Genomic DNA, 18,009 nt, shown 5'->3' on the forward strand with positions numbered 1-18,009 from the left:
CATACATTGAAAAAAAACAATGCTTTCTGTAGGATACAATACATATTGTGTCTACAACGAGCTGGGGGTCCCATTCCAATGGAAAACTAGAATATAAAACAGATGACATGACAATAAACACATATATATTTATACTCTAGACTGACATTGCTCATCCTAATATTTCTTAATTCCATTATTTTACTTTTAGATCTGTGTGTATTGTTGGGAATCGTTAGATATTACTACACTGCTGGAGCTAGGAGCTAGGAACACAAGCATTTCGCTACAGCCGTAATAACATCTGCTAAATATGTGTATGGACCAATACAATTTGATTTTTTTTTAAAGTAATTTGATTTGATTACTTTTCGTATGGTTCCAGCTAGGGGGCAGCGTCATTTAGTTACTTATGGTTCGTGCAAGACAACTGGGAACTCGGAAAAAAACGAGATCAAATCGTCCGTGATCATAAGGTCGGAAATTCGGAGCTTTAAAAAGAGGCACGAATTCCTGACTTGGAATTCGGATTTGGATGACCGTTCAAACTAACTTTCCCAGTCGGAGCTCGTTTTTTACGAGTTCCCTGTTATCGTGAACGCATTGAAGTCGGCGATTTCCGAGCTCCAGTTGGAGCGCTTCTGTTGGGATGACGTTCGTTGACTCTGTAATATTCATATGGAAAATTGGATGCATTTTACCGCCGTATCATGATTGGTTAAGACCACCCAGACGGTTAGGTCAGAGCAGTTGATCGTGGTTGGAGATAGGCTAATAGGTAGTTGTAACTAGTTAATGAAGAGTTATGTTAAGAAACATCCTGTAGTTCTGAGTTTTATTATTTTGTACAAAGCGTACAAAACAAGACATGGTGTCAGAGTAAATGGTCTTAAAATATGGATTTTTCTGGAGTTCCTGGGAGTCTACAAACTTACCCAATGCATGGCGTAAGTACAAACAGCATGTGGAGCTAATGTTCACGGGTCCTCTGAAGGAAAGAGAAGAGGAAAAATGTAGCTACCTGCTCCTCTGGATCGGTGAAAAAGGGAGAGATATTTACAACACATGGACACTTACCGAGGCTGAATCAAAGGTACTGAAAACACACTACGATCGTTTTGAAGCATATGTTGTGCCGAAGACTAATACAATTTTCGCTAGGTACAAATTCCATGAGAAAGTACAGGGAGCTAGCGAGTCTTTTGAACAGTTTGTGACTGAGCTGCGTCTGCTTGTGAAAGACTGTGATTATGCAAACAAGGATGAGATGGTCAGGGACCGTATTGTATTTGGAATACACTCACCGCGAGTGAGAGAGAAACTTTTGAACGTTGGGTCTGAGCTAACGCTGGACAAAGCTATCGACATAGCCAGATCTCACGAGCTAGCACAGGCTCAGATTGAAAACCATTTCGCGCGGAAGCACGAGCGCATCACGTGAACAAGCAGTGCACGCAGTCAGGCAGACATCAAAGCACACCTCCGGTGCCCAGAGAGAGCGTTTCAGAACGGAGAGAGACATAACTCCAAAACAGAGCGACACAGACTCAAAACGCCCCAAAACATGTGGATATTGTGGATACAAAGTGCATGGCGAACAAGGATATTGCCCAGCTAAAGGCAAACAGTGTACTAAATGTGGTAAATGGAATCACTTTGCAAAAGTGTGCAGAGCTTACCATGGAAAAACAGTACACACAGTGAGTGAAGATGAAATGTCAATCAAAGAGTCAAATGATGATGAACTGTTTATTGATTCAGTGACACAGAAAAGTCACATATCAGAGACAGAGCAAGCCTTTGCTGACATTGAGATAGGAACACAAGGCACTAAGCTAAAGTTCAAACTAGACACTGGTGCACAAGTAAACATTATTCCTCTGAATAAGTACCGCAGCTTGACATCTGAGTGCGAGCTACAGCCCACCATGCGCAGACTGACTGGTTATGCTGGTGAACAGCTCCCAGTAAAAGGCACATGCACTTTCAAATGCAAATACAAAGAAAGTGACATGATGTTGGACTTTTACGTTGTTGACACTAGAGCACCTGCAGTGCTAGGTCTTAAAGCATGTTTAGACATGGACCTCATCAAGCTAGTTTTATCAGTAACAGCACCAGTAGACAGAAAATGTACTGGAGGAGTTTGCTGATGTCTTTACAGGAATAGGATTATTCCCAGGAGAATGTACCATTCACCTTGACCCAGACGCAACCCCTGTGGTCTACCCACCGAGAAAGATTCCCCTTGCTCTCCGTGCCCGTCTGAAGAAAGAGTTGGAGAGCATGGAGCAATCTGACATAGTCACCAAGGTTACAGAACCGACTGACTGGGTAAACGCGTTAGTGGTGGTGGAGAAACCACGCACAGGCAAGCTCCGAGTATGCCTCGACCCAAGAGACTTGAACAAGGCTATCAAACGGCCCCATTACCCTTTACCGACGCTAGATGGTATCACGCACAAGCTAGCGGGAGCACGCTACTTCAGTGTCATGGACGCTAGATCAGGCTACTGGGCTATCAAGCTCACAGAAGAGTCATCTAAGCTCACAACATTCAACACACCGTTTGGACGCTACAGGTTCTGTCGCCTGCCTTTTGGGATTATCTCAGCCCAAGACGAGTTTCAGCGAAAGATTGACGAAGTATATGAAGGCCTCGACGGAGTTGTGGCAATTGTGGACGACATCCTTGTTTATGGTCGAACCAAAGAGGAGCACGACCGAAACCTCCGCGCGATGCTGCAAAGGTCCCGCGAGAGAGGAGTCCGGCTCAACCCCGAGAAGAGCACAGTCAGCGCTACAGAGGTCAGCTACTTCGGACATCTTCTCACAGCGAATGGAATCAAGCCAGATCCACAGAAGATCTCAGCCATAAAAGAAATGGAGCCACCAAAGAACCGTGCAGAGCTGGAAACAGTGCTTGGCATGGTCAACTACTTAGCCAAGTTCGCACCCAGCCTCTCCAATGCTAATGCACCCCTGCGTCACCTGCTAAAGCAGTCCAGTGAGTTTCTTTGGGACAAGCAACACGACATTGCTTTCCATGTGAAATGTGAAAGACTTGATCACGAGAGAACCAGGACCAATCCTTGCCTACTACGACCCCAACAAAGAGCTCAGACTCCAAGTGGACGCGTCGAATTATGGACTAGGTGCAGTGCTACTGCAAGAAGGAAAGCCCATCGGCTACGCTTCCAAATCTCTCACAGACTGTGAAATCAACTACACTCAAATCGAAAAGGAGCTCTATGCCATTCTGTTCGGATGTAAACGTTTCCATCAGTACGTATATGGACGACAAGTCATTGTGGAATCCGACCACAAGCCCCTTGAGTCAATCATGAGGAAACCACTAGCTGCAGCCCCGCCAAGGCTACAGAGAATGATCCTTCAACTACAAAAATACGACTTCACAATCACTCACCGTCCAGGCAAAGACATCCCTGTCGCAGACACACTCTCCAGGAAGTTTCTTACCTACAAGGACAGCAGCCTCAGTGAGGGCATGGACATGCGGTTTGCTGATGTCAACGTTGTGAACAGTGCCCAATGGTGGCTTTGGTAAGGGCAGGCATAAACTACGGACAACAAACATAATTGCATTTTATTGATCGCAATTTGAATGCACAAAAATACTGTGACGAGATCCTGAGGCTCTTTAAGGTATCTGTGACCAAGACAGGCATATCTGTATTTGCAGTCATGTGAAATCCATAGATTAGGGCCTAATGAATTTATTTCAATTGACTGCTTTTTCTCATATGAACTCTAACTCAGTAAAATGTTAAATTCTTGCATGTTGCATTCATATTTCTGTTCAGTATACTATATAAATTGTACTATATTTACAAATTGTTTTGACCAACTTAAATTATAATAGTTGGTTAGGGTGTGCATACACACTGATTTGTGAGATCATCAGCAGTGTGGAACAACTCATGGCCATACAGTATATGTAATAAACATGGAATTGTTTGAGTGCTTTACAATCACCAGTCACTTTTCTCCCAGTACTGTCCATAGCCTATACTGTATAGTATGCATATGGGCCTACTTTCTTTTTGACTGAGGATGTAATAATGCTACCGTGCACTTTCATGTTTTTTGTAGTGTTTCTCCAATATCAACAGTTGTCTGATGCCGCTTTTTGAAAAAGCTCAAAGATAAATGTTTGCAGTGTTGGGTTCTTATTTTTCAGAGTAAATAACTCACGGACACTAGAGAAGCTTTAACCAAGTTTAATTCTGCCCAAAGGTTCTGTACAGCTGTAATTCAGACAGCCAAACATTTCTTACCATCAGTTATATACATCCCACTTAAGACACTCCTCCTCTCAAATCAAATCAAATTTATTTTTATATAGCCCTTCGTACATCAGCTGATATTCTCAAAGTGCTGTACAGAAACCCAGCCTAAAACCCCAAACAGCAAGCAAAGCATGTGAAAGAAGCACGGTGGCTAGGAAAAACTCCCTAGGAAAAACTCCCTAGAAAGGCCAAAAACCTAGGAAGAAACCTAGAGAGGAACCAGGCTATGAGGGGTGGCCAGTCCTCTTCTGGCTGTGCAGGGTGGATATTATAACAGAACATGGTCAAGATGTTAAAATGTTCATAAATGACCAGCATGGTCAAATAATAATAATCATAGTAGTTGTCGAGGCTGCAACAAGCACGTCCGGTGAACAGGTCAGGGTTCCATAGCCGCAGGCAGAACAGTTGAAACTGGAGCAGCAGCACGGCCAGGTGGACTGGGGACAGAAAGACAGAAAGAGAGAATTAGAGAGAGCATATTTAAATACACACAGGACACCGGATAAGACAAGAGAAATACTCCAGATGTAACAGACTGACCCTAGCCCCCCGACACATAAACTACTGCAGCATAAATACTGGAGGCTGAGACAGGAGGGATCAGAAGACACTGTGGCCCCATCCGATGATACCCCCGGACAGGGCCAAACAGGCAGGATATAACCCCACCCACTTTGCCAAAGCACAGCCCCCACCCCCCCCTCTCCAATCCTTACATCTTATGGTTCTACAGGAAGAGGGTAACCAGATACTAAACCCTGATTACTCCCTTAAGGGGATCTGACCTCAACCCCTCCTTCCCCTAATCCACAGATGATCATCTGTCTCCCCTATCTCAATGCTTTGTTCTCCTCCCTTCCACCCAACACACCCAACGCTATCTGCCTTCCTACAGCGAACCATTAACTTCTGACATTAAAACCCAGTCTCTTTCACTCCTTCTATTCTAGGCTTCTTCTCTATCATTTATTTAATATCTCATTGTTCAAAGTTGAGCCGATTCCAACAGTTACAATAGACTTAATTTGTAGTGCATAACACATTTTCTTTCATTTTTTTGAATAGCAGCTGTGTGGTAGATGCAAAGATGGATGTTTATTTTGTTTGCTTTTTAATTAGTTGCGTGATTATTCAAGTGCATAATACCTAAATCTGGCACTTTTTAAAATGCTTTCTTAATCTTGCAGCTATTTCTTGGACAGATGCCGTACTCCAGGAGCTCTTTGAGACTTCCGATGTCCACAATGAGGTCTCACCACCATCGCTCACAGCCTCATCAGACTGGGCTAGCAGACAGCAAATGACTTCAGAAAGGCTGAGGGAGGCGAGACCATATCTCATTGACAACTGGCAACAGTGTGGTACCAACCCAGCTGTCTTGCGCTGTAGCGACCGCCTTCCGTGTCCCTTCTTTGGTGCCGATTTTTGACAAAGCCAGGCATTCTCTTTTTGTGTTCCACAATCGGGATGCCATGATGAAAGGCTTCCTACAGCCACGGCCTCCTACTGCCAGCATCAGCCATTGACGGCAGCCCTGAACTGCATTGCTGGTTAAGGACTTGTAAGCATTTCACAGTAAGGTCTACACCCGTTGTATTAGGTGCATGTGCCAATTTAAGATTTGATTTGATCCAAACCAACTTGGTAACGTTTTAGTGTTTTAAAGATAACATTCTATTTACCTTCCTTGCTATGTTGAATGTCATTTGGTGTTGACTATCCTTTGTCATTAATTGTATTTGGATATCTGATGTCTTTATTTAGCTCGTCTTCTGCCTGTAGAGATCCTGCAACGTTTCTGTCTGTGCCCACAACCGGCAATTAGGGTTTGCTCTGGCAGATCTGTTGCACTTGTAACCATGGATGCAGTATACCTTTATTTAGTTTGTCTTATTCCAATATGTTTGAATTTTAAACCAATCAACTTTACTGACCCATTCCTCACTTTTAGGTTGTTAAAATTTGGCATTGCCAGAACTCCATTGTGAGACCTGCAAGGAGACCGGTACAGCAGGCATGAAAGACCTGCAAAGCAGTGGCAACTGGCCTATCACCATTTAACTTTTGCCTCATTCATTTATTCTTTTACTTTTTACCCCAATTTCGCAATATCCAATTGGTAGTTAGTCTTGTCCCATTGCTGCAACTCCCGTACAGACTCGAAGGTCGAGAGCCATGCGTCCTCTGAAACATGACCCGCCAAGTCGCACTGATTTTTGACACACTGCTTTTTTTCTTTGCAACTCTGCCTAGAAGGCCAGCATCCCAGAGTCGCCTCTTCACTGACGTTGAGACAGGTGTTTTGCGGGTATTATTTAATGAAGCTGCCAGTTGAAGACTTGTGAGGCGTCAGTTTCTCAAACTAGACACTAATGTACTTGTCCTCTTGCTCAGTTGTGCACCGGGGCCTCACACTCTTTCTATTCTGGTTAGAGCCAGTTTGCGCTGTTCTTTGTAGGGAGTAGTACACATCGTTGTACGAGATCTTCAGTTTCTTGGCAATTTCTCGCATGCAATAGCCTTCATTTCTCAGACCAAGAATAGACTGACGAGTTTCAGAAGAAAGTTCTTTGTTTCTGGCCATTTTGAGCCTGTAATCGAACCCACAAATGCTGATACTCCAGATACTCAACTAGTCTAAAGAAGGCCTGTTTTATTGCTTCTTTAATCAGTACACAGTTTTCAGCTGTGCTAACATACAGTTGAAGTCAGAAGTTTACATACACTTTGGTTGGAGTCATTAACTAGTTTTTCAACTACTCCACAAATTTCTTCAAAAGGAAAAAGGAAATCAAAAGGAATCAGCCAAGACTTCAGTTTTTTTTTGTTTGACCACAAGTCTGGTTCATCCTTGGGAGCACTTTCCAAACGCCTGAAGGTACCACGTTCATCTGTACAAACAATAGTATGCAAGTATAAACACCACGGGACCACACAGCCGTCATACCGCTCAGGAAAGAGACGCGTTCTGTCTCCTAGAGATAAACGTACTTTGGTGTGAAAAGTGCAAATCCATCCCAGAACAGCAAAGGACCTTGTGAAGATGCTGGAGGAAACGGGTACAAAAGTATCTATATTCACAGTAAAACGAGTCCTAAATCGAAATAACCTGAAAGCCCGCTCAGTAAGGAAGAAGCCACGGCTCCAAAACCGCCATAAAAAAAGCCAGACTATGGTTTGCAACTGCACATGGGGACAAAGATCGTACTTTTTGGAGAAATGTCCTCTGGTCTGATGAAACAAAAATAGAACTGTTTGGCCATAATGACCATCGTTATGTTTGGAGGAAAAGGGGGAGGCTTGCAAGCCGAAGAACACCATCCCAACCATGAAGCATGGGGGTGGCAGCATCATGTGTGGGTGCTTTGTTGCAAGAGGGACTGGTGCACATCACAAAATAGATGGCATCACGAGGAAGGAAAATTATGTGGATATATTGAAGCAACATCAATCAGGAAGTTAAAGCTTGGTCGCAAATGGGTCTTCCAAATGGACAATGACCCCAAGCATACTTCCAAAGTTGTGGCAAAATGGCTTAAGGACAACAAAGTCAAGGTATTGGAGTGGCCATCACAAAGCCCTGACCTTAATCCTATAGAACATTTGTGGGCAGAACTGAAAAAGCATGTGTGAGCAAGGAGGCCTACAAACATGACTGAGTTCCTACTGACAGAGCTGGTGTAATGGGCCAAAATTCACCCAACTTATTGTGGAAAGCTTGTGGAAGGCTACCCAAAATGTTTGACCCAAGTTAAACAATTTAAAGGCAATTCTACCAAATACTAATTGAGTGTAACGTAAACGTCTGATCTACTGGGAATGTGAAGAATGAAATAAAAGCTGAAATAAATCATTCTCTCTACTATTATTCTGACATTTCACATTCTTAAAATAAAGTGGTGATCCTAACTGACCTAAGACGGGGAGTTTTTACTAGGATTAAATGGCAGGAATTGTGAAACTGAGTTTAATGTATTTGGCTAAGGTGTATGTAAACTTCCGACTTCAACTGTATATATACGGAAGTATGTGGACACCCCTTCAAATTAGTGGTTTTGGCTATTTCATCCACACCTATTGCTGACAGATGTATAAAATCAAGCCCACAGCCATGCAATCTCCATAGACCAACATTGGCAGTAGAATGGCCTTACTGAAGAGCTGTGACTTTCAACGTGGCATCGTCATGATGTTACCTTTCCACAAGTCATTTTGTCAAATTTCTGCCCTTCTAAAGCTGCCCCAGTCAACTGTAAGTGCTATTATTGTGAAGTGGAAACAGTGTTCAGCTATGCTAACATAATTGCAAAAGGGTTTTCTCATGATCAATTAGCCTTTTAAAATGATAAACTTGGATTAGCTAACACAACGTGCCATTGGAACACAGGAGTGATGGTTGCTGATAATGGGCCTCTGTACACCTATGTACATATTCCATAAAACAACATTAACAATGTCTGCACTGTATTTCTGATCAATTTGATGTTATTTTAAATGGACAAATGCTTTTCTTTCATAAACAAGGATATTTCTAAGTGACCCTAAACTTTTGAACGGTAGTTTATATCAAGCAACTATTTTTATATTCCACAAGTACTATCAGATTAACTTTTTGTACAGATAATGATCAGACTACTTTCACAAGAGTAGTGCACTGGGCCTTTACTGTAGTAGCAGATGATAGAGGTATTTAGAGCAGGCATTTTTTTCCCCTACTGCACCCCCCAAAAATGTTAACGAATTGCAGCACCCCACCCCAAACTACTTCCCGCGGCTATGCGTGCTGGGCGGTGCCTGAACCCGCCTTGTTGGTTCTTGGCTGGGGTTAGCTAGCTAGAATTAGAGCCTTCTGGCTAGTCAGTAATTTATGGTTGTAATTACGTTGTGTAACAGCAAAATGTCTATGTACTTGTGTTACGAATCCCTTTGGCCCTGCAGTTTAGGGGGGATGGAAACGAGACCCGTAACTTAACTCATGCAAATTATAACAGTGAAAAGGAACAGTGAGAACAAAAACCACAGACAACTTAAATCTACCGTCAAACACATTGGTTTATTTTTAAACACACGGTAAAGGGGGGCGGGAAAAGGGGCTGAGCTGGACCCAAGGAAAGAAACAATCCCAAAACACCCCTAAACTATACTAGCCTACTTCAATACAGCTAACTAACCAAAAATACAGTGGGTGGCCCGCCCAGTTCTAACTAGTGTATTTAGACACTGTTTTCCTACGTGTAATGTAGGCCCATGGGCGACTAGTCTTGGTACCCCTTTTTCCCCACCATCAAACAAACACTATAACAACTATACTCACAGGCTGACGGACAAAGTGACATGTAAGTGCAAACAAAAGAGAGCTCTCTGCATACAGAGAGAGATTGAATGTCTTGTAGATTGAGCTTCTGACTGGGTTTTTAAACCAAGGGCAAGGGGCTGTGATAGGTTAAGGGAAAAGGAGCAGGTGACTTCTGATTGGGGAATGATTGCCACCTGTGATGGGAGGAGGAGAGAAAAGAAATACATACACACAGGATACATACACAGGACACCTGTATCTGTAACAACTTGTCATTTGGTTGTAACTAACATTAGTTTAAGTTGGCTGGCTAGCTATTGTTTTGAGGAGAACAGGCTAGCTCTCTGTAGAATCTAGACCAGAGGGCATGCCCAGATGTGCAGCTGCTTCTATCTGGCTGATGCAGTGCCCAGATAAAATGAGAGCAATCTTCTAGAGTTAAGGTAAAATCTCTCAGATTATATCTTCAATTCAATGTTAAAGAAATTTGAAGATTGAAATTTTTTGGGCTTGCTAATTGAGCTGCTTTTCCTGGTAGTGGCGGTTCTAGACCATTTCAACTGGGGGGGCCAAGCTGGGGCCAGTTGTACTGTTAGAGGGGCCAGTTACATTAGACATTATTGTTGTTATCGTTTTCTTCACTGCATTAGCAGGCAAAAGACCATGTTCATCATCGTTGCCACTGTCTAATAACGGATGTAAAAAAAGAACACATTTTTGCTATCATTATGTAAAAAGTATTTCATACTCCACATTTAGGGGGGCCACAAGGGGGTCCAAGATTGTCACAGGGGCACTGTATGTTTATTTTTTTCCTCTCCATACAAGATCTAGGGCAACTGTGCCTCGGAGTGGTTGGCTAAGCTCCTTCCTGGTTGGCCCTGTCCGTTGAACAGCACCAGTGTCTCACAACCCCTCTGTCTCAGTCACCAGTAATTATGCTGCAATAGTTTGTGCCAGGGGCTAGGGTCATCTTTTCTTATCTGGTGTACTGTGTGTTCTTAGGCATACTCCCACTAATCCCCCACATTTGTCAATAACAGCTTCGACACATCATAGCAACATGCTTGACTGAAAATCTTTAAACATGTATATAGACTAAGGTGGAGGCGGCTGAGGGGAGGACGGCTCATAATAATGGCTGGAATGGAGTCAATGGAATGGTATCAAATGTGATTTCCATGCGGTTGATACCATTCCATTGAATCCATTACTGTGAGCCGTCCTCCTCTCAGCAGCCTCCACTGATATACTTTATGGGGGTGATGCTGTTGCCCATCAAATTTCATATATTATGTCAAAGTTCTCAATTAGGAAGATGATGTTCAGAATGACATGTTCATGACTGTTGATGTTCACAGGACTCTCCAATGCTATGTTGAATGAGCACCACAGAGGGAGGGAGAGGAAAACAGCTTCTCGCTACCACACCTTCACCAAGTCATCCAATTTTTGCTTCATTTTCTAAAATAAATACAGAATTAATTTTGTTTCTAATAGTTTTTTTTATGCTAGATGTGAGTTAATTTAGCAGGTCTATATTGTTTTGGAATGTTATTAAATATATACTCAGTCGTTGCCTTTTAAAATATTTGCTACTTTAGATGCTGTAACAGTCATTGGTTTTGGGCTAAGACTATGATCTGTAAATGTCTACGACCCTTTTTAAACAGTTGAGTGAAATTATTTGTTTTGCTACTGTCTGGTGAGGAAGTGGGCAATATGTAATCAGTTTATGGATGTATAAATGGAGGGCATCTATAAAATTAGTGGTTTCGGCTATTTCAGCCACACCTGTTGCTGACAGGTGTATAAAATTGAGCACACCGTTATGCAATCTCCATAGACGAACATTGGCAGTAGAATGGCCTTACTGAAGAGCTGTGACTTTCGACATAGCACTGTCATAGGATGGCACCTTTCCAACAAGTCCATTTGTAAAATGTCTGCCCTAGTCAACTGTAAGTGTTGTTATTGTGAAGTGGATACGTCTAGGAGCAACAACGGCTTAGTCATGAAGTGGTAGGACACAAGCTCACGTAACGGGACCGCCGAGTGCTGAAGCGAGAAAAAATTGTCTGTCCTCGGTTGCAACACTTACTACCAAGTTCCAAATTGCCTCTGGAAGCAACGTCAGCACAAGAACTGTTCGTCGGGAGCTTCATGAAATGGGCTTCCATGGCCGAGCAGCTGCACACAAGCTTTAGATCACCGCCATTGGATTCTGGAGCAGTGTAAATTCGTTCTCTGGAGTGATGAATCACGCTTCACCATCTGGCAGTCCGACGGACGAATGTGGGTTTGGCGGATACCAGGAGAACGCTACCTGCCAGAATGCATAGTGCCAACTGTAAAGTTAGGTGGAGGAGGAATAATGGTCTGGGGCTGTTTATCATGATTCATGCTAGGTCCCTTAGTTCCATTGACGGAAATCTTAATGCTACAGCATAAAATGACCTTCTATACGATTCTGTGTTTCCAACTTTGTGGCTCCTGTTTCAACATGACAATGCCCACGTGTACAAGCCAGGTCTATACATAAATGGTTGGTCGAGATCGGTGTAGAACTTTACTGGCCTGCAGAGCCCTGACCTCAACTCCATCGAACACCTTTGGTATGAATTGGAATGCGGACTGAGAGTCAAGCCTAATTGCCCAACATCAGTGCCCGGCCTAACTGGCTGAATTGAAGCAAGTCCCCGCATCAATGTTCCAGAGTGGAGGCTGTTATAGCAGCAAAGTCCATGACTTTGGAATGAGAAATTCGACGAGCAGGAGTCCACATACTTTTGGTCATGTAGTGTATGTTAGCTGGACGTGGCTAGCTAGCTGTTTTCAAAACATTTGGACCAACTTGAGCAATGAGATCCCAGCTTGCTACTGTAGATTGCATAGCCTAACCAAATATACACCTTAGAAAACAATTTTGTAAAATACTGTTAGCTTCAACTAACATAAGTACATAGACCTATTTCTCTGTAAAACAACGTTCGATCCAGTCTGATATTAGCCAGAAGGTTCTGATTCTAGCTAGCATCAGCTTTGTAGTGGTTATACTATGCTGAAACACTCGTTTTAAAAATGTTTTCCACAAGCGTATTGCTGTAGATTTTAAATTCTGTAAATGTAATTTAGCAATTTTAACGAAATCTCCTGTTGGCTGCCTGACATCGCACCCGAAACGGCTTCCCCAGTATGAAGAGCGGTTGGAACGTTCGAGCGTGGAATGTGCATTGGAGGGTAATGCATCCTTCTCTTTACATGTCCTTATAATTCGAAAGATTGCTCAGAAAACCAGGTGTTTTAAACGGCGTATGCCTTACGATTATTAAGATAAGCAGAGTAAGGTGTTTACATGGCTAATTACATACTCGGCCATCTGTCATGATCAGTTTAATATCGATTTTTTTTTTGTGAATCGTTTCATGAACATTGTGCAGTACTGTACTCGGCCTCTAGGATGTGTCATTGATTCACATTAGGTCCTTAGGCGCACACTGCGTCCATACGGAGGTTCAGAAGCTGTCAAAATGGCTACGACTATGTCATGGGCATCATATCTCCTTATTCATTTAGTAATATTTTCATGGTATGTCTTTACGTTATCGGCGAATTGCTCATTGAAAAGCACAGAGATACATCCAGGAGCCAAAACATTTGGAGGCCGCTGGAAATATCTGACTTTCCTCAATCTGGTAAATGTGCTTGGTTGTTGATATCGAGGGCGATGCAAACGAAATGTCATTGGAATGAATGGGACCTGTACAGTAGTAGGCAAAAAACCGACAGTGTATGTTAGAAATCGGTTCCACATCCTCGTCTGCGTTACATCCCTTTTGATCTTGCTGTGGCTTCAAGACATGTTGGACAATGATTAATTCACGGCTTTATTTATATAGCTAGCCATAGTGTGCAGAGTGGCCTAACCATTTCTGAATCATTATTCCACAGGTTTTGCAGACTGTGTTCTTCGGACTCGTTGTTTTGATTGACATCATCCACCTGATATTGCCATCCAAAAGTTTGAAGTGTGGTGTACCGCTCCTCCTAGTGAAATTAAGAGACACCATTTTCACTATTTTGGCGTTTCCTATTGGGACAGTAAGTGCCTTTTTTTCTTTCTACATGTTATGTATTTATATTTTCTGTGTGCGCATATTAGACGTGTGTATAAGCTACATTTATTACTGATAACATGCTTTGTATTGGACATAATATAACCCCTTTTCTCTTCTGTTCTCCCCAGTTTGTGTTCTTGTCCTTCTGGTCGATATATCACTATGACAGAGAGATGGTCTATCCTAAGTTTCTAGATGACATTATTCCTAGCTGGCTGAACCATGCTCTGGTAAGCACACAATCATTTGCACATGCTGGACTTTGTACTAAAGTGATCCCAATGTATTAAATTAAAGATGGGGCTTCATCCAATTGGCAGTGCTGCTCAGCGAGGCTTTGTATCACATTGCTCTTGCTAGAAATTTGCTAGAAATTTCTTGCTAGAAATTCAAGGGAAGAGGGTTTTTTTTATAGGATCATTTATAGGAGCTACATTAGTAATCTGGCTGTGCATAATGGACACTCCTCTTACTTTTTGTGGCCTCTTTCTCCACTACACCTATACAGTACATACTTAGCCAGTTTTACAAGTTGACAGTAGAATACTTTGTCAGAACTGGTTTTAACCAGTTGCGAGCTGTAAAACAGTGTAACAGACACTTGCTGTAGATGTTTCACAACAGGCAGTGACGATTACACAATCGCTGGACCTCTTCCTCCATTTCTCCAGTCTATCTCATTGTTTCTCAATCTATTCCAGGAGGTGCATTGTTTTTGTTCTGGCCCAACACTAACATGTCATACCCTTGTTTATGTGGCCACAATGCATTAACACATGCAATGGTCTATTAGTCTACACATTTGTTACACATGGGGCTATGATGATAGGGTTGTTTTCTATCATTCTTCAATTGGCATGTCTTTTCCCTCTGTTTGCAGCACACTGTCATCCTGCCCCTGGCACTGCTGCAGATGTATATTCAGCCTCATCGATATGGCAGCAAGATGAGAGGCATCCTAGGTCTGGCCTTCTTTTCTGCTGTATATCTGGGATGGTAAGCAATCACATTAAGTTAACATTTTCTGTTTCTTCAAGTCTTCTTCGTCTCGCTCACTCCTCCCCTCTCCTTTCCTTGACTGAATGTTATGATACTTTTACAACATTTTGAAAATCTAGAACAATCCTCCATCCCCATCATAGGGTTCTGTGGGTGCACCATGCGGCTGGTATCTGGGTCTACCCCATCATGGAGCGCCTGAGTCCCGTGGGCCTGGTTATATTCCTGGGGGTGGCTTGCATCACCCTGGCCCCGCTCTACCTGCTGGGGGAGAAACTCAACCACAAAATCTGGAGGAGCACTGCAGGATCTGCAGGTGGGACCGCTCTCATACTGTACATTCACATTCATACTGCTACATTCACTAACACTGGTTGTCAAGTGCAATTTTAGGCGTTCTCTAGTCGTTAGTTATTCGTACTGACTGCCATGTAAAGCAAAACCACCAGAACTTTGCAGGTTGCTATGCCATCACTTTAGACTGAAGCTGTAAAGACGGGCAAGCTAGCTGCGTTTCGTTTGACCTGTTTTTCGATTGACATTATTTTGTATCTATAAAGATTATGCTGATTTCATGATTTTGACTGGTTGAGAAAAGCTGCCTGTCTGACTTGTCCCGACTCGTTCTTTATTATGGGATACAATGGAGATCGAATTTTAATATTGCAACAATGTTACAAATGTTGGAGATAATGTCTAGATGCTTTTTACAGTGGAGATCAAGTTTATGAATTGCATGGGAGGGCAGATGACAGTGGATCTGTAAAAGTAGTAGCAGTGCGTCGCTAAGTAACGACAAACAATGGCACTTTTTATGAATGTACTGGGCATGTGTATGTGTTCTATATCATGGGCAGGATAGGCTCTAACAATGAGAATTCCAAACCAACCTTTGAATAATTGTTAATTAACTACTACTACTCTTTTTCGCTCTCTTTAAAAGGACCTCAGAAGAAAAAGAAGAAGTAAGAGTGTGCTGGCATGAGTGCCACAGAGGGGACCAGAGAGGCCTATATGATGATATCACACGAGGACAGACATACAGGATACAGCACCCCCAGCACTGATTACCTCAACCAGAAGAGACTGGTGGATCTCTTGTTGGAGGTAGAAGTTGCCCCGAACCACAGATCTAGAATCAGATTACCTTATCCTCAGTCCTAATTTTAACCATTAAGATGGGGGAAAAAGTATATTATTCTGATCCTATATCAGCAGTTAGAGGCAACTTTTGCCTGCTCTGTAACGCTCAGGCAGATCTCAGGCAGTGGGCATAATGTGCTTCTATGGTCAAGCCAAATTATTTTAAGATTAAATTCAATAATTAGACTTAATTTACTCCACAAGGGGATATTGTGCTACTTGTCACAGTGAGATAACAGCTAAATATAAAACTTCATATTAAGTTGATCCTTAATGGTTGTTAACCCAATTTGTTCTCTCACCATCCGTGAAGTAGACTTGCACTGACAGTAGAATAATACTTTAGTATATGCAACTCTAGTGATCTCTCATATTTTGTGATGCTATTTCCTTTATCATGATACTGTTTAACTTGATACTGTTGGTTGTGAAAGGGACAGTTCCTTATGTGCACTTGTTAGTTTACCCTTTGAATTCATGCGTATATGCTCACTTTTAGAACACTAATTCCTTATGTAACTTGGAGAGAAATAAGACCATGATGATGAAATTAAAAGATTTGAAATATACACATTGATGTCACTCCCTTTTTATTAGGTGAAATATTCAACACATTGCAATCTGAGCTGCTTTATGACCAAGGTGAGGATTCATTCTATTATACCGCGCTGGAATCTTTGCCCATCACTGCCATTTGTAGCCAGGTGATGGAGCCATCAGGTCAACATTTTCTCCTCTACAGGCAACCAGGGTAAACCTTGTCTATGGCAAATATCCCCACTCCTAGGGTATCGGAGGGTAGAATGGAGCTACTACCATTTTGTGTAAGTAAAGCCTTGTTCACACTGCAGGCCTTAATGGTCATCAGTTTTGTTTTTCAAATCTGTTTTGGACTACTGTCTGTCCAAACAGAAAGTTACAAGTGACCAAATCGGATTTGTGTGTGTCCAGACAGCAGTCATTTGCTGACATGGCTACGCTAGTTGTAACGACAGATGTGTGCGCAGTGTTGTAGGCTGATTGGTGGTGCACATTCTTTCTATCACTCAGAAGTTATGTAGCAAGCGAAGGAGACAACAATGCCTGACATTTTCCAGTTTCATACAAATTTCTAAATCATCGTGTAAGAACACTTTTAAAGCCTCAAAGGATAAGATGATCCAACTTTCAAAATAAATCCTGTTTGGCTAGACACAGCAGTCAACTAGTGAGCTAGGTAGCTGTTTAGCTTTTCTAGCACATTCACTAATTTGTTTGCAAACAATTAACAAGCTATTTAGCTACCATATGTTATTGTAAAACTGTCACCCGAGTAGCTAGCAAGATACAAGATATACCAAATAACAGTCTAAAAACCACTTGAGGGCAAATAAATCAGATTTGACCCTTCAGACAAGTCACATGACCAGGAATCTGATTTGTATCGGATTTCAAACCACCTACGAAGGTGGTTTGAAATGTGTCTTGAAATACCAGAGTCCATGTGATTTTTAGCTGTTCAGACTGCAGGAAAAGAACAGATTATAATCGGATATGCAAATAAATAGGATGAGTCACTTCAAACTGCCAATGTGAACATGGCTTTAGTAGTCTTCTCTGAGCCAGACTGGCCCATAGGAAAGGTTCCTGTTTATGTAACGCTAGGCAGCTTGATGTACAAGTTTACCACCTGGACAGGGCGCTAGTGTGTCGCAGGGCCTTAATGGGGCATCATTTTGATAGTCTTTGGTATGACTCAACCGGGGATCGAATCCCCATCCATCTAAGGGTGGACATTCTAACCACGAGGTGACTAAGCTGGTATTACCATTTTGTTTACCTACCAAAACAGGTCTATATGAAGTGTCGAGCGGTGGGGACTATAAGTTGTTTTATAGATGTTAATTTAGTTAGTGTGGGGACAGCTACCCAGGGATAGACACTATGATCTCACTCATCAGGCCAGGGTAATCTTCTCAACAGCATTCTCTCACCCAGAGGTCATGTATCACCCTCTTTATGTAAGACTCCTACACAATTAGATATCTGTACAAAAGAGTGTACAACTAAGCAGAAAAGTAGTGGTATTTGGTCACACTTTAAATTAGGTGATGTGTAATGGCACAGTCCTGCACAATGGTGCATTGTGTCCCCAGAGGATCCAACAAGACTGAAATATTAA

General features: G+C 42.4%; 1 protein-coding gene and 1 long non-coding RNA gene across 2 annotated transcripts; both read left to right on the plus strand.

Annotated features, from left to right (window-relative positions):
• The first annotated feature begins 362 nt into the window (after positions 1-362).
• LOC106571894 (uncharacterized) lies at positions 363-5,978 on the plus strand. The gene is made up of 2 exons (XR_001321028.2): positions 363-1,072; positions 5,480-5,978. It is a non-coding gene; the product is annotated as an uncharacterized lncRNA (long non-coding RNA).
• Positions 5,979-13,040: 7,062 nt separating this feature from the next.
• On the plus strand, positions 13,041-16,417 carry adtrp1 (androgen dependent TFPI regulating protein 1). The gene is made up of 6 exons (XM_014145433.2): positions 13,041-13,283; positions 13,540-13,689; positions 13,835-13,936; positions 14,587-14,702; positions 14,849-15,021; positions 15,649-16,417. Exons 1-6 carry the CDS (start codon positions 13,119-13,121, stop codon positions 15,672-15,674), a joined length of 732 nt encoding a protein of 243 aa, XP_014000908.1. The 5' UTR covers positions 13,041-13,118; the 3' UTR covers positions 15,675-16,417.
• Positions 16,418-18,009: the final 1,592 nt, after the last annotated feature.

This window comes from Salmo salar, chromosome ssa15 (assembly GCF_905237065.1).
Source record: "Salmo salar chromosome ssa15, Ssal_v3.1, whole genome shotgun sequence".
NCBI lineage: Eukaryota > Metazoa > Chordata > Actinopteri > Salmoniformes > Salmonidae > Salmo > Salmo salar.